Below are 27,126 nucleotides of genomic sequence, written 5' to 3'. Positions count from 1 at the left end.
AAAAAAAAAAAAAAAAAAAAAAAAAAAAGACAACAAAACCAAGTAGAAATTTCCATCTTACTATCAAAATTAAAAAAAAAAAAAGTTTCCACGGAATTAACCACCTAGAGTTATAGTTGTTGCTAGTACAAAATTTAAGTTCGTAGTGAAGCAAAGTAGTGACCTGTGTTGTTTCATTTGCTTTCAGGTGACAATTGGTCGCTACCCTTGTGTTGTAGAAGCAAGTAATGACCATTCTATTACGTGCCATATTGACCCTCAAAACTCAATGGAGGTCAGCACCCGAGAGCTTGTCACTTTGGTTGTCTCCAACCTGGGCACTGCTATCAACACACTGTCCAGTGAATTTGATAGGCGATTCGTTCTCTTGCCAAACATCGACACGGTATTGCCAAACACAGGGTCAACAACAGGAATGACGAGAGTGATCATAAAAGGCTCTGGGTTTGCAGGTTCTTCGGCTGGTGTTGAAGTCTTGATGGGTCATTTTCTGTGTAAAGTTCTCACAGTGAATTACACAACTATTGAATGTGAGACGTCCCCTGCTCCCCAGCAGCTTGTGCGCGTGCATCTTCTAATACATGGAGAGCCTGGCCTGTGTCAAGGGAACTGCAGCTTTTCATATTCAGACAGCCTCACTCCTTACTTAACAGGAGTCTTCCCAGACTCTGTCAGAGGACCTGTAGAAGTTCTTATCGAAGGAGAAGGTTTTGGGACTGTGTTGGGAGAGATTGCGGTTTTCATTGGAACTCAACGGGTCCGAGCAATAGATGTGAATGAAAGTAACATCGCTGTTCTCATGCCTCCCCTCGCAGCCGGACTTCATTCTCTCAGAGTGGTGGTGGCAACTAAAGGCTTGGCTCTGGGGAACCTGACTGTGAGCAGTCCCATGGTGGCATCTGTCTCACCAACTTCCGGAAGCCTTGGTGGTGGAACCACTTTGGTCATCACAGGGAACGGTTTCCATCTGGACAACACCACAGTCACTGTTGGAGAGGCCCCCTGTCAAATTACGTTTGCCAACTCCAGTGAGGTCCACTGTACCACCCCAGCAGGGAAGGCTGGAAAGGTCAATCTGCAGATCTTGGTTAATGAAGTTCCTTACCCACCTTTATCATTCACGTACGCCCTGGAGCACACCCCATTTCTCAGAGGAATTGCCCCAAATGCAGGTATTATGATGATACCGACTGCATTTTCACTCTCTTGATGGTATATTTTCAGTATTTATGAGTTACAGTACTATCCATAAATATGAGGTGTGATCAAACTATATGGTGACTGTTTATATTTAAAAATTATTGCAGTAAAAACCACATTGCTATGAATTCCCCTCAAAATATATTCCTGCGCACTTCAAGCACACTTATCCCATTGTTCTTGCCACTTTCTAAAGCAGTTGTAGAAGTCCCCTTTTGTGAATATTTTTAAAGGTATGATAGAAAATATACAGTGAATGTTGTTGCCAAGGGCCACCCAGCGACAGGGCCGGCTCATGAAATCTCATCCAATGTAGTCACTGATCTGTGACTTTTGGATTTTCCCCAAGGTCAAAATGACGGTGAAAAGCAAACATTTGGAATTGCTCCATGAGATTCACTATTTCCACGCAGTCAGGACAGCACAACTAAAGGCACTCCTGAAAAAGGACTTTCAGAAATACATCTGAAAGTGTCAGGAAGGATGGGCTAAGTGTGTTTGAAGTGAAGGATAGTACAGTACTTTGAGGCAGATTGATGATAGTGTGATTTTCCTGTAATAATTTTTTAAAACCTATACATGAACTGTATTTTTATCGCATCTCAAAATTACTGTGATTTTAGTACAATTTTAATTAATATAATTAATAGATGGGATTGAAGTTCTGAGAACCCTCATTTTGTGATTATTTTTTGCAAGTTCTTGGAATAAAATTTTAAGTCAAGTTTCAACCCCCATTTAGAAACAAAATTACATTAGTTCAACCTAAATTTCCAATGAGGAAGAAATACATGTGTAGCAATAGGTCATCATTGTTGAAATGGCAGAAGACACAACTATTAAAATTCACAAGTAGTTGACCTTTCTAGAATGGATAATTTTTCAGATTACTTTATTTCCATGAATCTCCAGTTGATATTGTTGTTATGAAAGAATTCTTTTTAAGGAGGTAGTTGGTACAACTAGATAAAGAAAATACTATAAAATAAGATTTATTTCATTATTTGGCTTCACATTTTTATGAGCCTGGATTAAGATGTCCTCTTGGTCCTTTGTCATTATGTTAATTATGCTATGCTGTTTCTGATTATATCCAAACTGTTGGACTGTTTATCATCTATGTAATGAATTCTAGAAAGGCAGCTGGAGTGTAATGGTTGAAGCATGGTTTTGAGGGCTTAGTCAAATTCAGGTTCTCCTACTTCCTAAAATTTTTGACAGGTTTTGTTTGTTTACATCAGTTTTTTAGGTATCAATGTGGTAAACATTAAAGAAATTCATCCAGAAAATGTAGCTTAAATTGGTATAGTTAATAAAGAATTTGTTAAGTGTTGGTTTTTAGAAAATGTCTCTATTTATATTGCCAGAAAATGCACTAGGTTTGGGTAAGATATATTCTCTGACTGCAGGAAGTTTACTGTTAAAATTTTCTTTATTACATCAACTCTTCTTATTTAGAAGCCAATGTTAACAATAGAAAAGACATGCCCATCAATTTATAGTCATGGGAAACAATTTGTTCCTTATTTCCAAGGACCTATTTTCTTCTCATCTTTCTCTTTGAATGCCTCTTTCAATAATGTATGTGCTATATGAGAGTCTTGTAGACAAGTGAGATTTGAGCTGGTTAATTTAATAAAGAGATAAGGAATCCATCACACTTAAAACACTGTTCCATTTGCAAGGTGAAATGTCAAATGAAATTATAATTTTAAGATTCATAAAACAATTTTTAGTTTGTATCTTAAAACTATCCCTAACATAAAATATCTCATTAATATTTGTAGTATTTATAATAAAGATTCATAAACATAATGATTTGCATTTTGGTGATCCTCACTATGGTCAATTCTATGGTAATTCTTACAGTTACTACTTGAATTCAAATCTCCTACTTGAGATCCTGGTGTTAGTAGAAGGTTGTGGCAATTAGTGTCTGGTCATTTGAAACTTAGATATATTGGTATTCATTTGGATGACTTATAAAAAATTCCTTATGTTCAATGCCCTCAATGTACATTTGTCGAAAGAAGAAGCAAGATGGATTGAAATTCTTGGTTCAATGTACATTCTTTGTACATTCATGAAAGGCCATAATGTCAGCATCCATCTATGTCTTTTTTTTATTCATTAAGTTTATCAGTATATCTTAGGTATACAGTATGATGACATTCATCACAGGAGATTTGTACCTTTACAAAATATATCTTGGTTCTTATTTTTTCCCCAGTCCCCTGCCCTCCCTTCAAACTCATCACAAAGACTTTGTTTCCATTTTTCCTTTTCTCATTTATATATTTCCCTTCTTTCCTTTCCCCTATGCCTCCCGCTTCCCCTTTCCCTTTGAATCTTTTCTTTCTATTTCACATTATTTATTATACCTTTTGATCCTTATTTACACTTTCAGTTTCTCACACCAGAGAAGCTATTTGGTATTTACAAGTGTGTGTCCCATTTATCTCATGTAAGTGTAAAATCAATTCCTTTTCTCTGCACCACTTGGCACCTAATTATTTATACATAATTGACCAATTTATACCTGTTGAAAATATTTGATTTAAGAAAGATACAGCCCATTCTCAAAAACAGTTTCTGATATCAAGGAAAAAACTACCAAAAATAAAAAATAGTGAGCCTCATTCTTAAAACATACTGCAGCCCACCATACCCTGCTCAGACATTTGTGCTTTTTAACTCTAGATACTCTTTTTTCCTCCTATCTCTATTTAATAGACTAAATATTAATAGATCAAGGATTAATAATTTAAAATTCAGGAGAGTAGTCAAAAGGGATAGAAAATAATGAAAATTAAGATAATTTACTTAGTTCATATATAATATAGTGTATATCATAGTGAAAATGTACATGAGATATGGCATGTATTTTAATATTTGTATTGGTTTTAAAACAATGGATATTTTATTTACAAAAGTGAAGAGCTATATATCTAAGTATGCATGAGAGTATTGGAATTTAGATATATATATTTATATCATGTGCTTCTTTTTAAGGTGCGCCAGGAACGGAAATTGAGATCACTGGATCTAACTTCGGCTCTGACATCTCAGAGATTTCAGTGACGATAAGTGACACTGGTTGTACCGTGACTGTGGTCAATGACAGCGTGTTGCAGTGCACTGCTGGAGATCATGCTGGTGGTACTTTTCCCGTGGTGCTGCATCACAAGACGAAAGGCTCTGCCGTGTCCACCATTGTATTTGAGTACCCCCTTCACATTCACAGTATTCATCCACAGCAAGGTAGTCTTGAATATGCAGGAACACATAGATAAAGATATTCCTCGTTTAGTGGCTTACCTGTTTCACAACTATTTGGACTTAAGACCCCTCTTTTATGAACAGTTCTGTATATCTTGTTCATAGAGCCTCAATGTCTTTTTGTACATACACCTTGTTTCTGTGGTACTGCACAGTACAGTATAGCACAGTACTGTAGTTTTATGTTCTGTTACACATTACAGTATTACAGGTAAGCTATGTAAATAAAAGCAAAGCTATCAAGTTGGAGTCTGAATACTGTGGTGTACCTACTATATAATTCCTCAATTAGAGACCAGCTCATTTAATGACATAGTTGCGGGAACATAACTGGGTCATTAAGCAAAGAGTGCCTGTAGCATGTCATAATTTGGGTGCACTTACTAAGTGTTTTGTGCAAATGAACAACACAGAATTCATGAAAAGACAAATGTCTTCAAAATATGTATTATTTCTATAATGTCTGATACTAGGGGAAAATAGAATACCTGACAGTTTTTGGATATTGGAGCACTATCCAAAATATATATGGTTTGCCTGTTTTGAGGCAGAAGGGAGTGACTGGAGCACAATTTCATGAGGCCTACTGATCACATATGATACAAGCAGAGCAGCTGCACCAAAGGGCCAGAAAAATCAATCGGGGCACTCTTTGCAGTGGGCTCCCTTGTAAGGACTATTTGCTCCCAACAGCTTCCCAGGTGATAATAAAACTGATTCACTGAGAGCTACATGAATTCGCAGATATCAAAAAACCTTTTTAGAAGTGATGTTACAAGTGGACCTTTTTTATTTTTTGGTACCAGGGATCGGACTCAGGTCCTTGTGCTTGAGAGGCAGGCAGCAGAACCACTGAGCTAAATCCCTGGCCCAACAAATGGACCTTTTTGATATGTGAAATGTCTCATAGTATATGGGTGCACATATTTTCTCAAGGTCTATCTGTACACTGTCCAATCATGGGAAACAATTGAACAATTAATTATCACTGTTATTCTTGGCTCTGTGATTGTTTTCTATGTTTAATTTTTTTTCCAGTGGTCATAGTTTTGTTTCATTTTGTAAGAAACAAAGCCCCAATTCAGAATTTAGACTTAATGTCTGCGAGTGAGGTACTGTGGCAGCTTAATCTAATGTCACCTGAAGAGTCTCCAGGTAGTGAAAGGTCATTTTTAGAGATCTCCAGACACCATCTTTAGATTTGTAAGAGCAGATATATTGCCTGTATGAACCCACACTGTAAGTTAAGCATCAATTCATTTATTCATTTTAGATGGCCCGTTTTGACAGAATGAAACATATATGTAACTGTGCATCTTGGATTTGGAGAGAACAAATAATTTCACATATTTTACTCTTCTTTTCCTTAAAGTACATTATTACGTACATATGTGAGATTTGACTAAAAAGTACCGGCTAGTAAGCTCCTTTACTACGCACTGTGCTTTCCTATCCTGAAAGGTATTTACTGCAGCAGTGGACAGAGCAGGGGCTGCATTAATGCCAGTTCACTGTCAAGAACATTCAGCGTTTCCAATGATTTTTATAGTCAAGCGGGTTCGAGGTTCTGCGATGTCTCATTAGTAGTATTTTAGTGGCCCTGGTCCCTTGCAATGACCTGCAGAAGATTCTTCACTAATGAATCAGATGCACACATTGAAAGAGCAGCTTCCTGCAACAGCACCTGGATGGTCAGTGTACAGGAAGAATTCAAGGGAGGGGGCCGCTAAGACACCAGGAAAGGGCATGTAAGGAGTAGACTCCTTATTGTTTGCTAAAGATCCTGTCTGGATCACCTGTTTTGCAGCCATGATTACTTTCTGTGCCCTTCCTGTCTCATAAGGTACCCTGGATTTTCAGAATCATTTGCATCCCTGCCTCTCCTGATATGTGCAGGATCCACAGTGCCTGAGCCCAGCTGGTGTGGAGATTTGTCTGTGACTGCTGTGTTTTATTTTAAAGCTTATTAGCGACCATGCATTCCTAAGAAAAACAAACCATTTTCATTGAACTATTTAGATACTATGATATCTAAAACAGTATTTTATATTGTGCCAGTTACTTACTTCATTTAGAAAAAAAAGTTCTTCAAATACTGCTAAAATTTGTACTGCCTATAATACTGAAAGGTTTTTCTTCACCTGGCAAAAAAAGACTGCCCACAGAAGTCATAATTGATCATTTCAAAATATTGACTAATGCCTTTTCTCTTAATACTGTGTAATTTGTTTAAAATTTAGCCCCACTTAAAATGATCAGATTTACATGGAATTCTCTTTCTAAAAATCATGTTTAACCATCTCTGGCATGTAATTATTTCTACAAGAAGCAACATTCTTTCTAGTTGAAAATTATTTTAATGGTTAAAAGTGTGAAAAAAGTATAATTAATGTACATCAATTAAAATAGTAACTATAAATGTATGTTTTGACTAATCTGAAATTCTTTGTGACCTCTCTTTCACGTAGAGGTTTAGTTCTGAGAAATAGTTTCTATATATCAGGTGTGACATTTACTCAGTTATGTAGACTTTTAAACATTACAATCCAAAGATGTTCTGTTTTATTAATTACATTGTATCACATATGTTAAATATTGAAAACTTCTCATTGAATGTAACTTTATTCCGCATAAGGTTTTCAGATTAAGTTACATATTTGTCTTCACCAGGGAGCTTTGGTGGTGGCCAAATTCTGACTGTGACAGGTGCCGGGTTTAATCCACAAGATTCAGCCGTTTTGGTCTGTGGTTCAGAATGTGCAACTGATAGACTTAGATCAGATCAGAGGACATTGTTATGTGAAATTCCACCTAATGATGGTAAGTTGTCAGAAAACAGAACGGCAATAGTTAATTTTATAAGTATCACTGTCTAAATTTCCTTTTTATGTTTTAGGTTCTTCGGGAATAATGGAATCCCTTTTATGTCTGACTGATTTTAAATAGTTTCTTCAGAACTTTTTTTCTAAGTTTATTATTTAAAGATTTTCAGTTTATGATATAAACTGATGACTCTCACTTTACTGAGTATATTGACGGAGAACATATTTGTTCCTTAGTGCACTAAATTTTCTTTAAAGATCATGTAAGCTGAGGCAGAAGAATTACCATGAGTTTGAGACCTTGTCTCAAAATACAGAGAGAGAGAGAGAGAGAGAGAGAGAAGGAGAGGGAGAGAGAGAGTGAGCAGTGTAGTGGTTTTGAGAGTGAACCTTGGTAGTACATTGCCAAGATTGAATGCATTGCTTTTTGGCACAAGTTATTTAACTTCTGGGTGCCTTAATTTCTTTATCTATAAAGTGGGGTTAATCACAGTAGCATATTTTATAAAGTTATTGTAAGGTTAATGCATGTAGACAGAATCCTATCTAGAATATGACATGTGATTTACTCCTGTTATTACTCTTACTTCTTTACTTTTGTCAGAGTTGTTTATCGGTGCATAGTACATGATGTTTCCATTCCCTGTAGGAAGTTGGCACATGTATGTACGTAATACAATTTAATTCCTTTTTTCACACCAATTCCCTGCCCTCCCTACTCCCTCTACTCAACACTTGATCTACTCCTTTTTTGTACATGTTTGTAGTGCTCAACATTTACATTCTTTGGATGTCACTATGTGTGTATAACACAATTCCAACTCCTTTTTTTTTTTTTTTTTGGTTTCTTGAGACAGTCTCACTATGTAGTTGAGACTGACCTGGAACTCATTATGTAGTCCAGGCTGATCTCGAACTCACAGCGATCCTCCTGCCTCAGCCTCCCAAATGCTGGGATTACAGGCATGCGCCACCATGCCTGGCCCAACTACTTTTAAAAAAAAAAATCTATCCCTTCCCTCCTTTCACCTTTCTTTCCTCTTTTGTCCCTTTCCCGTTTGAGAATGATGTGACTCACTACTTCCTACAATCTTTTATTTTGCTCTTTGTTTTTACTTTGTGTTCTTCTTATAAGAGAAACCATGTGATATTTAAGCTTGTGCTTCTGTTTTATTTTACTTAATATGTGGTCTCGAAGGGCATCCATTTTCCTACAAATGTCTCAAATTTATCTTTCTTTATGGAAAAGTAGTATTCCATGTGGATAAATATATTTTCTTTACCATCCATCTGTTGATGGACATATGGACCATTTATAAGAGTTACCTATTATAAAGTGTGCTACTATAAATATGGGTATATATGTATCACTGTTTGGGGAGGATACCTAGAAGGAGAATAGCTGGGTCAAATGAAATTTCTAGTTTCAGTTTTTTGAGTAACCTCCACGCTGATTTCCATGGTGACTATGCTAGTTGACATTTCCCTCAACAGTGTGCAGGGCTTCCCCTTCCTCTAGAGTCTCTACAGCATTTATTATGTGATTTCTTGTTGACAGCCATTCTTTCTGGGGTAAGATGGAGCCTCAGTGTTGTGTTAATTTTCATTTCTCAAATGGTCAGTGATGTTGAACATTTCTTCATGTCTTTATGAGCCATTTGTGCTTCTTCTGTGAAGTGTCTTCTCATTGCACTTACTTATTTTTTTATTGGATCTTTTATTTTGAGAAGCCTTATTTTTGTGTTCATATATTCAAGATATGAGTTCTCTGAGGAATTGCTGGCAAAAAACTTTTCCCATTCTGTAGGTTTTCTTTTCCCACTAGTGCTTGTTTCTTTTGCTGTGCAAATGCTTTTTAATTTCATAATATCCCATTTGTTGATTCTCAGAACGTCCTCTATACAACTGGGTTCTGTTCAGAAAACCCTTGCCTACACCTCCAACTTCGAGAGTTTTGCCTATCTTAGCTTCCAGTAGGTTAAGTGTTTCTCGTTTAATGTTCAATTCTTTGATTCATTTTGATTTTAGTTTAGTACTGTACATGGTGAGAGATGTAGGTCTAGATTCAATCTTCTGAATGTGGGTAACCATTTACAGTGTGTGTTTGTGACCCCTTTGTCACTACTTCTGTATTTTTATTTAGTGGTTAAGAACTTGACCTCTGAAGAGTTCCCAAATCTCTATTTTGCCACTTTGTAACTCTAGCTAAGTAATTAAACTCTACTTTTTCTCATTGAATGGAGATACTATTAACCATGATGTAATGGTTTATTCTAAAGTTTACATATTTAGAATTTTATATAGCAGAATTTAGTTAATTCAGCAAAATTTAAGAAGGTATTTAAATAATGTAACTTCTAGGTGAATATAAAGAATATGTTTTATTGTACATTACTTTATACATTAACAAAATCTAGTCAAGCTTTTCAGAATATTTTTGCTTTTTTGACATGCTAAGTAAGGAGAGTGGATGAAAACATAAGCTTTTTGGGCCTGGGCTTACTTATCATTTCAACACTAGAGTATGAAGCCCAAAGAAATATGCAGCAATGCTATGGAGATTTGGCAGGTTTGTGGGTTTCGCCTTTCATGTTTTTCATGTGGAGTTTCTGAAGTTGTTCTGTCCCCTCCCTTACCCTCTGCTATCTACCCTTGCTGTGGTCGGTGGTGTGCCTGTCTCCAGCAGTTCCTCCCTTCCTCCCAATTTGTAAGCCCACATCCTCTAAGATTGGAAAACTAAGCAGCTGGTTTGCGGAACTGTCTACAATAAGAGGTTCCAAGAAAAAGGTCTAAGATTTTTCACTCTGTTGACCACTTGCACGAACTTTCTGATTTTTTTTTTCTTATTGCTTATTTTTATTTCTTCACATACAGCCTGTGTATATTAGATGCGATTGTGGGAAAAGGAAGAAGTTACTGAAAATGTTCGCAAGCTCTAGAAACAAGTAAGGGCCGGATGGCAGAAATGTACTAAAGTTAACTCTCTTCTCGTAGGCATGGGACCTGAGCAGGGGTGTGAAGTGAGTGTGGTCAATGGGAGAGATTCATCGCTGTCCACGGCTCTATTCACGTACACCATGGCCCTGACTCCGCTCATCACCGAACTATCTCCCAGGAAAGGCAGTACAGCAGGGGGCACCAGACTTACAGTACAGGGATCAGGATTCAGGTACCATCTTCACACAGGCAGGTTGCTGCTTGTTTCCAGGCTCAAGACATTCCACGTGCTCAGTCCCATGTGAAGACGTTGCCACCCTTGAGGCACAAAATAGAACAGATAGCTAACATTGATTGAGTTGTCTATGCCAGACATCTTTCTACCCACAGAAACTTCTTGTCCTCCGTTATGAGATATTTCATCCCACTTAACGGTTAGGAGCTGAGATTGAGTCACTGGTCTCCCATCCTAGCAAAGAACATCACAAGCACAAATCATCTTGTTATGCTTTCCCATGGTATCATCTCCAGTCGTGACCTGCTCCAGGTCCATTCCACTGTAACTGGTCAAGTTCTTCTTACTCTCACTATTTACAGCTCAAATTTCCATGCAGCATTGTCATCGTCCTTCAAATATGTAACATTAATGTCAAAACATAAATTATAAAGGCAATTTTAATTTCTCAAGCACTTCTAGTTACTTGGGTCTTGCATTTTGAATGGAGATTAAGCTGAAGGATCTGTGAATGTAACAAAAATGTCACAGACACGCAGATCCTTCAAAATCTCTCACAAAGGTACCTGTTTGGAGGCTGACAAAGACGATCTCAATAAGTTAAACCCAGGCAGCTTTTCTGCTAGCACTTGAACAGTTGGTAGTTTGTGCAATTCTTTTCTCTAACTTTTTAATCTCTTTGTTTACTTTTTCCTCAACAAATATTTCAGTCTTACTAGTGAAAAGAGAGCGTCAATCTGAACTTTGATGGATCCTAAGGCAGTATCATATCTTTTGGAAAACCGTATATGAATAAAGGGATTTGATGGTGCAAAGTAGCAATTTGAGAAAAACATAAATGCTTCATTTTTCCTTTGCAGTGCAGACCCACAGGATGTTCATGTCACCTTAGCTGAAGCCAAATGCGATGTTGAGTTTTCCAACGAAACACACATCATCTGCGTGACAAACGCTCACACACCTTCAGGGTGGGCCCCAGTTCACGTCAACATCAGAAACATGGGCACAGCTAAACTGGTAAAAGTGCTTCTGGTGTAGTAATTGCAGCAATAGATAAACTAGCGTCGTGGTCAGTGGGCTAATTGGTAATGAATGTTTTACTTTACTATCTCTGGAAGATAACTGCATTGTGACCACACTAAATTTGCAGTAGCTTGCACTTCTGTGGCTTATTACTAATGTTTTAATTTTTTTTAGCTTATTCTGGGTTGTGGCATAATTGGTAAATGGATTTTTACTATTATTAGCATAAAATGAACTAAGAGGAAGCTATTACATATCTGAAATGGGTTGTATTTCATTGTTAATGTGAATATTTATTTTTATATGTCTTTATATATATATATGTTTTATATGTCTTTCTTTCAAAAATTGAAAAAGGTCTGGTAAATTTTAGAGTCTCCCATCCTCTGCTATAGGTGAACACCAACTTCCTGTACATTGATACTTGGTCCTCCAACTTCTCATGGGGGGGAAGATCACCCCCAGAGGAAGGCTCACTTGCTGTGGTTACAAAAGGACAGATACTTCTACTGGACCAAAGCACCCCTGTTCTGAAAATCTTGCTTATCCAGGGTAAATTTCTGTGTATTTACTAAACTCTGCCTATGGAACATTTCTAGGATGTTAATTTAATCAAAATTCATAATTGTGAACCAAACGTATGTGTGTCTTTAATATGAAGCATCATTTTAAGTTTTCTACATTGAGTATTACAGTCTATTTATGGTTATATTATTCAATCAGCTACAACTAGCATTTTGAAAATAGAGTAGAATAGAAAAAAATCAGTGTGCACTACATACATGTGAGTGAGTATCTTATCCAGTGCAGGCCCACACACTGGTGTTTTTATAAGCAAGTAAAAGAAATAGAAATAGAAAATAGTATTTCTCACTGATATGGTGAATCCCATATAAAGTTATAACAGTTTGTTGAAGTCTATCCTAAATGCCACCCTGATGGCCCTTGGAATGCACATTGATTTTCACTTACTGTAAACCTGCTTTCAGTTGTTACTTGGCATTCTCTCTACAACTTGATATTGTTTCTACTATTACAAAAACACACAACCACTACAAGTATATGTGAAAGAAATATTAAGTGCTGGGAGAAAAGTGCTTGGGGATTTAGTGCATAAACTTTGCCAGCGTGATTTTGGCTGCTTAGACTCCAATAATATTGCTATTTTTTATTTTTTTTGGTACCGGAGATTGAACTCAGGGCCTTAAGCTTGTGAGGCAGGCAGCATAACTACTGAGCTAAATCCCCAACCCCTGCAATATTGCTATTTTTTAATGCCTGGGGATAATAGCAATATTTCAGCCATTTGAAGCCATTAAGTCTGGGGTCTTTAAACAAATACAGTTTCGCAGTCTCCAGACTTACATCATTCTCATAAAAATGAATCTCAGTACTTTTTTAAATAACATTAATCAAGCTATAGCCTCTGCTTGTACAAATTAGTGGATAAAAATTAAGACAATATTGGTTTGTATAAAAGTATTTTTTTTAATTTTTTTCTTAATTTATATTTTGAAGCTCTATACTTGAAGAATTAACTTCTGTAGCTGCACTACTTAATAACTTTTAAAGTGATACTTTTTGAGCTAAAATAATCTGCCCTAGAGTTTGTTTTTCTGTCACCTCTCAAGGTCTTGAAGTGTTTACATTTTTATTGTTACCAAGAGCAGAATTAAAGTAGCATGCACAGAAAGACAGAGACAAGCAATTGAATAATTTCTAATAATACATTTTCTTGTGATGTATTTAAAATTTTTAAATTATATGGCTCATAGGTGGAACTCTAATATTTGATGAAGCTGACATTGAACTCCAGGCAGAAAATATTCTAATTACAGACGGAGGCATTCTTCAGGTATTCCAAGAACAGGGCATACATCCATTGCTAACCTCTCTCCGTTTATTTTTCAAATACTCTGTATAAAGTGCATAATTAATGATCCAGCCAATTCTCAGTTTATCTTTGCTTAGGGCTTTGTCATGGGCATAAGGATCCCGGTGTGTGTGAGTGTGGGGGTTCCCCAGGGTATTCTTGCGTTTTAACAAAATATAAGGACATAAAATCGCAGAATTTTAAAAAGAGCGAAACTGAAAACAGCTCTGAGACACTCGTAAAATCAACCTTATGAAGGTCTGGTATATAGTGTATTTGGTGGAATAGAAAATTTAAGGCTTGTATTTTGAAACAAAGTTATGAACAACTGATTCTCAAAGGAGAGCAGAAAAGGAAAAAAATCCGTTTGCGTGATAAACATCGTGGCCGCCGAGTTTTAGTTTTCTAACGAGGCTCCTGCAATCTCTGGCAGATAGGGACAGAAGAGTCCCCATTCCAGCACAAGGCCGTCATCACCTTGCACGGGCACCTGCGGTCTCCGGAGCTCCCCCTGTATGGGACCAAAACGCTGGCTGTGAGGGAGGGCACCCTGGACCTGCACGGTAGGAGCGGAGGCTGCCTTCGTGGAAGCTGCCCAGCTTCTCTGCTTTCAGAAGCTTCTGTTTGCCTCTTTCCCTCTTCCGTCCCCATAACGCACAGCCCTGCGTGTTTACCAAGACTCAGCGCCAAAGTCACTCGAGTTACGGCCACATCCACGTCCTTCCTCTCACCAGCCACTTTTTGTCTCATGGAAAATCTAGAAATGGATTTCTTACATTTGTATCCTGTGGGCTTTTTCTAGAATATATCAGTAAATTTATAGTTGTACTTTTTGGATATCTAGGTTCTAGAAATATGATCAGAAATAAAAATGATTTTGGTAGCCAGGTGTGATGATGGCATGCCTATAATTGCAGCGCTCTGGGAGGCTGGGCAGGAGGATCATAAATTTGAGCCCATCCAGGGCAATCTATGGCTTACTGAGACTTTGTCTCAAAATAGAAAATAAAAAGGACTAGAGATATAGTTCAGTGTGAGGGCCCTGGCTTCCATCTCCAGTATAAAAAAAAGTATTATGTTTGATGTACCAGGGTAACAATCAGAATCACAAAGTGAGATCTTTTTAAATTGTCTTCTATGTTATAATAAACTATACTTTCTATAAATTTAGAAATCCATGAACAAGATGCCCTGTTGTAACCATAAATATTCTACATCGTGCCAAATATATATAACACTAAAATTTCCTAAAAGCGTACACATTTATTTCTAGATTATCAGTTTAAACAACTCCTATAACAGTGACAAAGGGGATAAGGACCTGCCCATTTTGTCAGTATGATCCCAACACATTTATATTGCATTTCTAGGAAGAAGATTGCCAGGAACAGAGCCCAGCATTGCTGAAGGAGTTTTAAAATGTTTATAGAACCATATGTCATTACAAACCTAATTGTTACTTTTCTAAGTTAGCATTCTTCTTATTTCTTTCACTCGATGGGTATAAAATCCTAATGTAAAATGAACCTTCCCCGAATTGATTTAATCTGGGGAGAGATGGAAATGGCTGGCGCTCTCGGTAACGTAGCACGCACACTGAGGAGACGTTGGGTTGTGTGTTGGCTCCAGGTCTGCCGGTCCCTGTGGTCTGGACTCGCTTGGCTCAGACTGCAAAGGCAGGGGAATGGACTTTGATTTTACAAGAAGCAGTGACATGGAAAGCAGGGGATTCCATTGTAATTGCAAGCACAGGACACAGGTAAGATGACTTCTAGGCTTAGTGTGTGAAAAAGTAAGAATTCAGAAAGTCCACAACCTATACTAAAGAAATGCTCACAGCCAACGTTAGCATTCGGTCAATCAGTGATTGGAACTGCAATAAGAAATACAAATCTGAGTCTCTAAAATAACTATATACTAATGAAATATTTTTCCATTGAGTTTATTGGTATACAGTACAGTTACATTCATCACTGGGATCTTGTACCTTTACATGGCAAATCTTGGTTCTTATTTTTTCCCCATACTCCTGCCCTCCCTTCACTCTGCTACTCTTCCCTACTTACAAAGACTGTTTCCATTTTTTTCTTTTACCATATTTGTTCTTTTCCCTTATTTCCTTTCCCACTTCCCCTACTCCTTTTCTTCCCATTTCACATTATCAATTATACAATTTGAACCCTATTTACACTTTTAGTTTTTCATACCAGAGGAACTATTTGGTATTTACATGTGTGTCCTATTTATTTCACTGAAGAGCATGGCCTCAATATGTATCCATTTTCCTACAAGTGACTCTAGTTTCTCATTCTTTATGGCTCAGTAATACTCTATATTATAGAAAAACCACATCTTCTCTATCCAGTCTCCAGTTGATGGGCAATTGAGCTGTTTCCAAATTTTAGTTATTACAAACTATGCTTCTATAAACATGGGTATGCATAATATTGCGGTGGTATGATTCTTTTGGAAAGATACTCGGCAGAGGGATAGCTGGATCAAATGGGACCTCTAATCCTAGTTTTTTGAGGTATCTCCATATTGATTTCCATAGTGGTTGCACCAGTCTGCACTCCCTCCAACAATGGAGAAGGGTTCCTTTCTCCCCACAGCCCCACCAGCATTTGCTATTGGTTGATTTCTTGATGGCAGCCATTTTTTCTGGGGTGAGGTAGAATCTCAGTGTTGTTTTCATCTGCATTTCTCCAATGACGAGAGATGTTGAACATTTTTTAATATATTTATTTGATGCTTTTACTTGTTTGAGAAGTGTCTGTTTATTTCAGATGCCCATTTTTGAATTGGGTCTTTATATTTCAGGGGGTCTGATTTTTTTGAGTTCTTTATATATTCTAGATAGTAGACCTTTGTCTGAGAAACAGCTGGTAAAATTTTTTCCCACATTGTAGGTTGTCTCTTAGCTCTGTTGGTGGTTTCTCTCGCAGTGCAACCAGCCTCAGTGGAGGAAAGATAGCCTCTTTAAAAATGGTGTTGGAAAAACTGGATTTCAGCCAGCCAGATATTAAAACTAGACCCTTACCTTGCACGCACTAAACTAAAATCCAAGTGGATTAAAGATCTAAATATTAAAACAAAAACAGTAAACTTGCTGGAAGATAAGTTAGGTAGAACTCTTGAAGACATTGGCATAGGAAAAGACTTTATGAACAAATCCTCAGCAGCACAGGAACTAGTACAATCAACAACTGGATTCTCATCTTATTATTAATTAAATATTTTATTTGTTTCACATGGTTAGCTTACTGCATAAGATTTTATTTGCAAAAAATGTTTTGCTATTAAAAGCTACTTGAAAACTCTGACTTAGGAGTTTTAATTAAATACATTCATGAATGCAAAAATGTAAATGAGCTTCTTTGAAGTTGCCAAAGAACAGGAAAGCAAGTAATAAATTCTTTCTTATCTTACAATCTTGACAGTTGTTCCCATGGAACAAACTTTTGTTCACAAGTAAAAGGAAGAGATCATTATTGAAACAGTAATGATTGACATGACCTTTTAGGTGTCTGACATTTTAAAATGGAAACTGCTCATGACCCTTAATTTCTGTTTAGTTTATATTTTAATAAACATGAAATTTTTAAAAAAATTTAATATAGTTATGCCAGGGAGTGGGGCAAAGAGGAGACTTATTTTTGCTTTAATGTTCAAATTACAGATAATATTAGGATTAGATATGGTTATGCTTATCATGAAACAAATAGTAATTTATGACAAGAAACAGATACGGTAAGGTCATGGCTCAACCTAAAATAAAAATTCAAGATGACATTTTGAGCTCGCAGTTTTCCAATTTAAAAATAGACCCACAGATGTTAGAAGAGTTAAAGATATGCTTAGTTTTGCAAGTGCCAATTTTTTCTGCCATTGGAAGAAATTTTAATTGTATAATGACAAAGTTTAAAAGGAAGAAAATCACAAGCTTATTAATAGAATAGAATAAGAAAATGCTCATTCATTTCTTTCTCTAGGAAACAAAAGTGTAAGTTTATAATTTAGCACAGGGCTATGTAATTTTAAAGAGAATTAAGAATTCTTATCAGGCATTACTGAATTTTCTACCAAATATAATTACTCACTGTTCCTTGTTTTACTGGTGAATCATGTCTGAGAGTTTGTAAAGCAAAGCATTAAGAAAAATCACTTCTCAAGTCACGTAAGTGTATTCACTCCAATAATACCTCCTACCTGCTCTGAATCTGTGCTGTTTTGCCTCTGACCTTCAGTAGAATCACCACTCTTGGCATCTATCACATAGATTTATTGTAAGGATCCAATGAATTAATATATGGGAAGAGCTCGGAGCAGACGTTGGCTTTAAGTGAGTGTTTTATATGTGTTAGATATTATTACAAAGGAAAGAAAAATGTATTTAGGTGCATAATGCATAGAAAAATGCCTTTTAGAACATTTTTGTTTTAAGAAAATGCTATATCATCTGGATCTCAAAGAATTCACGACAAGACCGTGTGACTCCCCCTCTCAGACTCCTTGTGAGATCTTGTAGTACACAACCACCGCATCTCCGAACATCTGTAATCTCAATCTCTCCCCGGCCCGCCCCCCACAGTTCCTTCCCTGGAACTTTTGGGATCTGGTTCTCTCCAACTACCCGATGACCTCATGGTCACCATCTTCCTTCATTTCCAGCACAGCTCCAAGTTCTGCCCTTGAAAGGTCTCGTCCATCAGTTTCCGGCTCTCAGTTTGATGGGACTCTCAAGCCCTTCATACATCATCCTCCTTTTTAGGTTTCATTCCACTTTTCTCCCCAGACAAATTCATTCTGTATTAATCTGTTCAATCAGTCACAGTCTGGTGTTGAGTTATGACAGGTATTGTACGAAGCGCTCAGCGTAAACAATGACTCAGTGTGTCCCTGCTTAAAGGGGCAGCCAGACAAGGGTGAGGACAGAGAAGCGGGCACTTCACCAGGCTGCTGTGAGCCCCAGTGGGGCATCTGTGTTTTGAGAATCCAGCAGGTTGACTTTTAACCTACTTCACAGGTGGCGCTTTCACTTGAACCGATAACAGATAAAAATTATTTGCAAGGGAGAATAGAGTCATGAGGACTGTCAGGGTGACACACATGTCCCCTAAGCTTACCTGTGTGGATAGCACCAGTCACACTTTAATAGATTTACAGTCACCCACTGACACATGTCTCAAAACCAGGAGCCCTTCTGCTCAGTATCCCTAGTGCTTGCTTTGTACCTAAAAAGTAAGCTAAGTAATCAATATTTGTTGAATGGTTGAATATCTGAAAATGTACTCTATGGAATTTGGAAGTCCTTTCCGCTGTGACTGGATTTGGGGTATATTGGAAGCATGGTGCAAGTAAACTTCAACTTAACAATTTCCTTGTTCAGGAACCTCCACTGACTTTCCTTTATCAAGGTGTCGGTGTCTCACCTACATATGACTAACATTTTAGGCCAGATCAGTTTTGTTGTGTGGGCTCAGCCTTTATATTACAGAATTCTTAAAAATCTCCATGGTCTCTACTCACTAGAAGTCAATAACACTCCTGTTATGACAATCAGAAATGTATTCAAAATGTATTTGTACAAAACATACAAAAATGTATTTTGAGGGTATAAAATCAGCAACTGAGAAAGTCCAAGTATGATCCTTAAAGTCCATAAATGAACAGTTCTTTTCAATACTTTTTAGAAGCAAGTACAGTTTTGTGAACAAATTTAGCAGTTGGAAATTATTTAAGTTAATTGAAATGAATCTGTGAAAAAGTTACTCAGTTATTTTAAGAAATGTAAAGTACTGCACTTGATTTCTCTTCAGAAAATTGTATGAAACATTTTTTTTTTACTTTACAAATGAAGTGTTTGAAATGGTATAAAATAAATATGTTAAATCAATATATAATCTTTTATTTTGGAGGGTGGGTTTTTGAGGCAGGTTCTCACTATGTAGTTGAGACTGACCTGGAACTCACTATGTAGCCCATGCTGGTCTCTAACTCACAGCGATCCTCCTGCCTCAGCCTCCCAAGTCCTGGGATTACAGGCCTGTGCCACCACTCCCAGCTCAATATATAATCTTGACTCAAGATGGTGCCTCTTAACCTAACCCTAAAATACACTGATAACATGCAAACTATTTCTTAGCTAGACACTTTTAAGCAGCAATGTTTTATCTGAGTGGATGTTTATTTATATATCCTGATAATTATTTAAATTTTTACCTCACTCTGAAAGCAAAAAAAAAAAACCCTCTATATTGAAACTAAGTGGATTATTAGAATGCTAATTTATATTAACTTTGAAAATTTTTGTTAAAATTTTTACAGACACAGTCAGCGAGAAAATGAAAAAAGGACCATTGCATCTGTGTCAGCTGATGGTGTAACTATCACACTCACTCAACCACTGCACTACACACACTTAGGAATCACTGTCACACTGCCTGATGGAACTGTGTTTGAAGCAAGAGCAGAAGTTGGAATTCTTACAAGAAACATTGTCATAAGAGGGTCTGAGAAGGTGGAATGGAATGACACAATTCCCGCATGTCCTAATGGATTTGACACAGGTAATTTTAGCAGCTGTCATGTGGCTGATGCAATCATACCAAACTCAAAGTTAAATTTGCTTGACATTTAAATGTATTATTTTAGTTTGAACTAGCTAATCTGCTTTGTAAGTATCACTAAGTATGGCAACTTGGTAGAGCTCAGAACATTTTTAAGTAAAATTATATATGTTTACCATATACTGAAGAAAAATGACTGATGTCAACATTGGAATGGGGGAAATAAGTGTACTTATTTTAATATCATGTGATCTATAAGTAGTCAGTAGCAGGTGCAGATTAAGTATTAGCCTTCTTTTTTTAGCAGAAAGTGTGAGACAAAGCTCATGGGGCTGGATGTCAAATGGCCCCACGTTCCGATTCCCTGAATCAAGTTTCACAACGTATGTGAATCTGGGTTCAAACTGTTTAACATTCAAACTGTTCTTATTTGCTGCGACTGTAAGAGTTAAGTGACAATAATGCATATTCTAGTGCTATCCAAGTACAAGATTGAATTAATGAAACCTCATATCTGGGGAAAAGCTTCAGAAACAATAAAACAATTTAACTTTATCAATATTTGATCAAACATTCAAATATGTGTTTAGTACCTTCTCAGATATATGCAGTAAGTACTTTAGGGCATGCATGTAAACAAGACAGACTACTTAACCTTTCTTACTCTCTGCAAGAGGATACAATGTGAATATATATGACTATGCTTTAGGAGGAGATTGAAACTGTATGTGAATAGAAAGATACAATTACGTATGGGAAAAAAATCTAGTATGAGAATTTCAATATCATATTTCTTTCATGACATTTTTAAAGGTGAATTTGCTACACAGACATGTCTCCAAGGAAAATTTGGAGAAGAAATAGGAAGTGACCAATTTGGAGGCTGCGTTATGTTCCATGCACCTGTACCTGGTGCTAACATGGTAACTGGAAGAATAGAATATGTAGAGGTAAGAGGCACTATTGTTAAATCATGGCAGTCTGACTAAAGTTATCCATACAAGGAGTGGATTTTAACACCTTCTGTTTGGCATATTCCATTTAAAATCTGATATGGGAAATGGATAAGTGACCAATTTTAATGCTTTCAATTATTGACCCATTTGATCGTGCCAAAACTTTGTTTCTGTTTTTCTCACACCACGTATCACCTTTGTCAGCAAATTCTATTCTTACACCCACAGAATACAGTGGACCCTTTGAGTTGTGAACTCATCTCTTTCTCGAGGGCTGGTTGTAACTCTAGTTACAGTTGAAGGCTCAGGCTCCTCTGTACAGCCTTCAGAGTCTCACAGGCAGATCTCAGTGTCCTTAGAGAGACTGGTCTAGAACTTCTCAATTAACTGCACCCAGGAAAAGATGGTGTAATGTTCCTTCCAGAACTTTTTGTGGGTTAGATCTATGTCTGAGACTATCCTGGAGGCACAAGAAGCCCAGGTTTGGGTCATCACTCAAGACTTTGGCCATAAATTAAAACTAAAATTCTGGTCATAACCCAAGTTGTTTGAATGTCAGGTTAGTCATGACTTGAGGGCCCACTGTAATGTGTCTGGAATTCACTCGCCTTCCCTGCCTCCACCTGACGCCTCAAGACGCCTCACCCCTCACCTGCACAACTTTGCTTTGCTCCTAACTCGTCTTCCTGCTTCCACCCATGCACCAGTGCTGTCTCCACAATACAGCCAATGTAAAATGCAAAAGAGCATAAGTCAGGTCTTGTTACATCCCTATTCCAAACCTTTCAGTGGCTTCCTATTACATCTAGAAGAGCAAGTTTTTGTCCTTCCCACAAAACCAACGTGGTCTGACCACAGCTGCCCTCTGACTTCGTCTCCTATGACTCTATTCCTTGCTCATACCATGTTCACAAGGGTCTCCTCGTGTGACAATGGCAAGCTCATTCCTGTCTCATGGTATTTGTGCTTAGAATGCTTCTTCCTTTTCCTCAAACACTTATGTGGTCAGTCTCTTTTCAAATGTCATCTCAGGAGGCAGCCTTTTCCTCACTACCTTTATTTGAAATTTCTGCCCCCATGTTTTTCCCTTTATTTACTCAAACTCATGATATGATAACTATTTTTATTTAATTCAACCTCTCTCTGTAGAATATAAGCTGTTATTTCAAAGGTTTTTGACTTTCGGTATCTCAGCTGATGAGACTATAGCTAGAACAGCATGTGATGTGTAGTAGATTCATTCTTGAATGCTTATTTGTTAAACAAACAAACACATAGATAAATAAATGAGTATGCATGTTATTGCTAAGATTTTAGGAGCCCTTCTGTATCTTATTAAGACTTGGTCTATATGATGAGAGTTTAGTTTAGTTCTCAAATACTCAGCAAAATCAGAAAGAAGGAAGGACAGAAGGAAGGAAGGGAGGAAGGGAAGGGAAGGGAAGGGAAAAAACAAATGCAAAATCTATAAACCCTTCCTGGGCACTCCCAGTCTACACTGATAATAAAGAATCAACACACTCATTTTGTGATACTTTCTTCCCCCTAAAATACATTACACACAATGACATCTAACATATAAACTGAATGAGGGTAGATCTGTATATTAAATATTAGTAATAGTTACTTTTTTAGTTTTAGATGGAGAATGAAAATAAGTAGATGATCCAATATTTTATCTTCTTAACACCTATTAAACACACATGTGCACATTCACATAGATTGACATTTTCCACATTAGATCATTATATCATAGACATTTGAGAGAATGTATAACAGAGCCATCAATAAGAGAACTTATTCCAGACTCAGACCAACTTGGGTGTAAATGGAGATTTATGACTGAACAAGCTGCCAATCTTTTCTAAACCTCGATTTCTGCATCAATAGGATGATGTTAATGATTAGTGGTGACATAGTAGGATTATTGTAAAGACTGTGATTATGCATATAAAAACACAGTAGCACACTATCTGGCGCATGGCAGACATTCAAAAGTCTTTGTTTTTATGTAAGAATCAAAGTACAAAAGAAAAAGAAGTCTTTGAAGAGGTTTTATTTTGTAAAACATAAAAGCTTAGTAGTAGACTGTGGCTGAAAAGTAGAAGAGCCAAAGATAGCTTATGTTCATTTATTCATTCAATCATGTATTTCCTAACAATTATGGTCTGTAATACATTGTGTAAAGCAAGGTTAAAATAACATTTTCCAATGGCATGTGGGAGATACTAATCAGTTAACAATTGATATTAAATGGGAGATTATGTTGAAGGAAGAGAGGAGGCTGGGGATTTGGCTCAGTGGCTCCACTGCCTGCCTCATAAGCACAAGGACCCATGTTCGATCTCCGGTACAAAAAGAAAACAAGAGAAGAGGAACCAAGCGAGTTCTGGGTCTATGTGAATTGGCCAACAGCTCTGATTTCTCATCTTAACAGGTATTTCATGCTGGCCAGGCCTTCCGGTTGGGCCGGTATCCAATACATTGGCACCTACTTGGAGATCTACAATTCAAATCTTATGTAAGAGGCTGTGCGATTCACCAGTCTTTTAACAGAGCTGTTACTATCCATAACACACACCACCTTCTGGTTGAGAGAAATATTATCTATGATATCAGAGGAGGAGCATTTTTTATAGAAGACGGTATTGAACATGGCAATATTCTGCAGTATAATTTGGCAGTATTTGTACAGCAAAGCACTAGTCTTCTGAATGATGATGTAACGCCAGCTGCATTTTGGGTGACCAACCCGAACAACACCGTACGGCACAATGCAGCTGCTGGCGGCACTCACTTTGGCTTTTGGTATCGGATGAACAACCACCCCGATGGGCCATCCTATGACCCAAACATTTGCCAAAAAAGAATTCCTCTCGGAGAGTTCTTTAACAATACTGTTCATTCTCAAGGATGGTTTGGACTGTGGATCTTTGAAGAGTATTTCCCCATGAAATCAGGATTGTGTACTTCTACAGTGCCCCTACCTGCAGTCTTTAATTCACTTACTGCTTGGAATTGTCAAAAAGGAGCCGAATGGGTCAATGGAGGGGCCTTGCAGTTCCATAATTTTGTGATGGTAAATAACTATGAAGCTGGAATTGAGGCCAAGAGGATCCTGGCTCCTTATGTTGGAGGTTGGGGTGAAACCAATGGAGCAGTGATTAAAAATGCCAAAATTATTGGTCATCTTGATGAACTGGGAATAGGGTCTGCGTTTTGCACATCAAAAGGCTTGGTCCTCCCATTCAGTGAAGGCCTAACTGTATCTTCCGTACAGTTTACAAACTTTGACCGTCCCAACTGTGTAGCTTTGGGAGTGACAAGCATCACTGGCATTTGTCTTGATAAATGTGGAGGTTGGAGTGCAAAATTCATTGACATCCAGTATTTTCACACACCAAATAAGGCTGGATTTCGATGGGAGCACGAAGCTGTGCTAATTGATGTTGATGGTTCACTTACAGGTAACGTTATTTCTTCAGTTTGTGATTAAAATGCATTGCTAATACAGAAACAATTGTTAAAGGAGATTCACCGGCATGGCAGATCTTACCCAGCACCAAATTTTATTAATGACTTGAAAACTGTAGGTGAGCAAACCATGAGCCACAGATGAGACATTCTTTTCTAGAAAAGACCCACACTGCAGAGGCAGTCTCCAATAAGACCCTTTTCTCTTGTATTTACACTTTGATTTTGAATGAACTGTAAATTTTGAGTAATAATTATGGAAACACTAATCAAAAAGTGAGTAATTTCAGTTTTGGAATTCCAACATTTTACACTCAGTTAATTACACAGTGACTACTCAAATTCTATGGCCAGCCATGCTTCATAAAAATATAAATTCCAGATTACTTATGTAAGCAGTGAATGCATACTGAATATATAGAGTTGCTAGAATACAGTGCTTTTAAAGAGGAAGAGTGACAAATCTGCCATTAATTCTTTTCTTTCCAAGTTTAGCTTTATTCACGGAATGTGTAAACTCTAGAAAGAAATTCAGCATACATTTTAGGTTACATTTTTTTTTAGCATTTTAAGTCCAGGGTATGTCAGTCACGTTGTCTATAAATATTGTGGTTTCTAGAATTTAGTGTCTTTACAAATTGTTAGTGATAAAGACATCTAAAATAAGAAGTGTGTGTGTATGTGCTACTGAACAATATTTTAAGAGACAACTAATCAATGGGTAAACCTAAAAATATTAGAAAAGAATCTTTACAAGATTCTTCAAAAGACGAAAGAAAATGCATCTGAATATTCATGTGCACTGAGTTCTCAACATAGCTGATGACTCTGTCTCCTCTTCACTATAGTTTTTAAGAGGAACATTTGGCTCCTTCTGTTCCGTGAGCTCTGTGTAGCCTTCCTTGGTTGACTTGTTCAGCTCAGCCTTTTCATGTTAGTAACATTCCACCACAGAACATTTGCACGAATTTTCTTTGCTTTGTGCAAAGAAACTAAAATACACTAAGACGTTCTGGGTTTTATTGGCAATACAGTGGGTCTTTGGTTTTCTAGTGTAAAATGGAAGTCATTTTGCTTCCGTCCCATTCCCAGGACACAAAGGGCACACGGTCATTCCGCACAGTCAATTGCTCGACCCTGCACACTGCACTCAGGAACTGCAGTGGAGCATCGGGTTCCCTGGCTCTGTCTGTGACACCTCAGTGAGCTTCCACCGTTTAGCCTTCAATCGGCCTTCCCCAGCATCGCTGCTTGAAAAGGATGTGATTCTCTCAGACTCTTTTGGTGAGTGGATTCCAATAGTTGATACCACTGATTACTAAACTTCTGTTATCATCTTCTTGAGTTGTTATATAATGATGTGGACATTACAAAAGGCATCACGAGTGTATCACTCAGACTCCAGGCAGCAGGCAGCACTGTTCGAATGAATGAGTGCCTGAGGAGGCCTGAGTGAGTGCACGGGCCAGCAGGATGCTCTGTTGATCCGGAACCTGCCAATTCGTGGTCACTAGGATGACGTCAACTTGATTGCTTTGGCCAGTCCTCTGGGTGGTGGTGCACACTGCCGCGTGTGTCTGCGTGGATCTTGGAGGTGTGGCCTCGGGGCCTGAGTCTGCTTTCCTGTCCCTTCCGCTGTCACTGTTCCCCTGCTCTGCTGGTCAGCCACTAGGCAGCTTTGCTTTTCCAGACCCTTCTGCCTCGGACTGAAACTGTGAGCAAGTTAAAGCTCTCTTTCTTTAGGTCGTGGGTATCAGATATTGAGTCTCAGCCATGAGAAAGCTGACTAATACACTCCAGACGATATTATGACACAGCAGAAAAGTTGGCAAAGGCTTGGAACAAGACAGTAAAAATATACAAGCATTCTCAGCCCTAAAGGCAAATGTTTATTACCCTTGCTATGTGAGTTGGCATGAGGAGAGCATTTGCCAGGCCAGGTCCTAGCTATAGAAGTTATTCACTGGCCTATACCAGTAAAGACGCTGTACCTAGAGGTTCTTTTAATTTACTGTCATTTTTTACCATGCATATCGCATTTTCAGCATTTGGAAAGAAAGCTAAATGAAGTTTTGGTGAAAATTTTGATTTTTATATCTCTCAAATATTTTGACTATTGTACTAATCTCTCTATTTTCCCTCTGAAAGATTTGGAATTGCTTTTAGTTCATCATTGTGTTAATCAGCTTCCTATTACTATACCAAAAATCTGAGATAGTTAACTTATAAAGAGAAAAGGTTTATTTTGGCTGATAGTTTTGAAGTTTTGAAAGCAATGATTAGTTGACCTTATTGTGTTTGGGCTTATGGCAAGCAGCTGTCTTACAGGGAAGAAATGGTAGCCCAAAGCCATTCACCTCCTTGCTAGGATACAGAAGAGACAAAGGAAGAGACCAGGGTCCTTCAATCCCCTTTAAGAGTATTTTCTCAGTGACCAAATAGCTATCATTAGGCCCCACCTATTAGAAGTTCCACTACCTCCCAATAACATTCCCTGGGACCCAGCCTTTCATACATGGGGAAATGAGTGAGATTCCAGATTCAAACCAAAGCAGGTACATTGGTTAGTCAGTGAAGATACATAGTTTCTAGAATGTCACTTAGTCCTTCATATTGGTTTTCCTTCACTTCATTGGTCAAGGAAGCAATGTGGGAAATCTCCCAGTTACTAAGCACATCTATTCCTGTTACACCTGACCTCACCTACTCTGACTGGCTCACACACACACACACACACACACACACACACACACACACA

General features: G+C 37.6%; 1 protein-coding gene across 1 annotated transcript in view; it reads left to right on the top strand.

Moving 5' to 3' along the window:
• The window catches only part of Pkhd1l1 (PKHD1 like 1), a 147,120-nt gene that overhangs the window by 71,031 nt on the left and 48,963 nt on the right, over nt 1–27,126 (top strand). Inside the window, exons 38-50 of the mRNA XM_010619537.3 lie at nt 188–1,172; nt 4,213–4,461; nt 7,150–7,299; nt 10,296–10,470; nt 11,334–11,490; nt 11,892–12,048; nt 13,272–13,351; nt 13,803–13,932; nt 14,999–15,128; nt 19,697–19,938; nt 20,752–20,888; nt 23,332–24,361; nt 25,461–25,652. Coding sequence (XP_010617839.1) covers nt 188–1,172; nt 4,213–4,461; nt 7,150–7,299; nt 10,296–10,470; nt 11,334–11,490; nt 11,892–12,048; nt 13,272–13,351; nt 13,803–13,932; nt 14,999–15,128; nt 19,697–19,938; nt 20,752–20,888; nt 23,332–24,361; nt 25,461–25,652 — 3,814 coding nt within the window. The remainder of the gene's footprint in view (nt 1–187; nt 1,173–4,212; nt 4,462–7,149; nt 7,300–10,295; nt 10,471–11,333; nt 11,491–11,891; nt 12,049–13,271; nt 13,352–13,802; nt 13,933–14,998; nt 15,129–19,696; nt 19,939–20,751; nt 20,889–23,331; nt 24,362–25,460; nt 25,653–27,126) is intronic.

Source organism: Fukomys damarensis, unplaced genomic scaffold (genome assembly GCF_012274545.1).
Source record: "Fukomys damarensis isolate Sample0158 unplaced genomic scaffold, DMR_v1.0_HiC HiC_scaffold_5, whole genome shotgun sequence".
In the NCBI taxonomy this organism is placed as follows: Eukaryota; Metazoa; Chordata; class Mammalia; order Rodentia; family Bathyergidae; genus Fukomys; species Fukomys damarensis.
The sequence above is the reverse complement of the archived record's forward strand: the minus strand, read 5'-3'. Positions and strand labels throughout refer to the sequence as shown.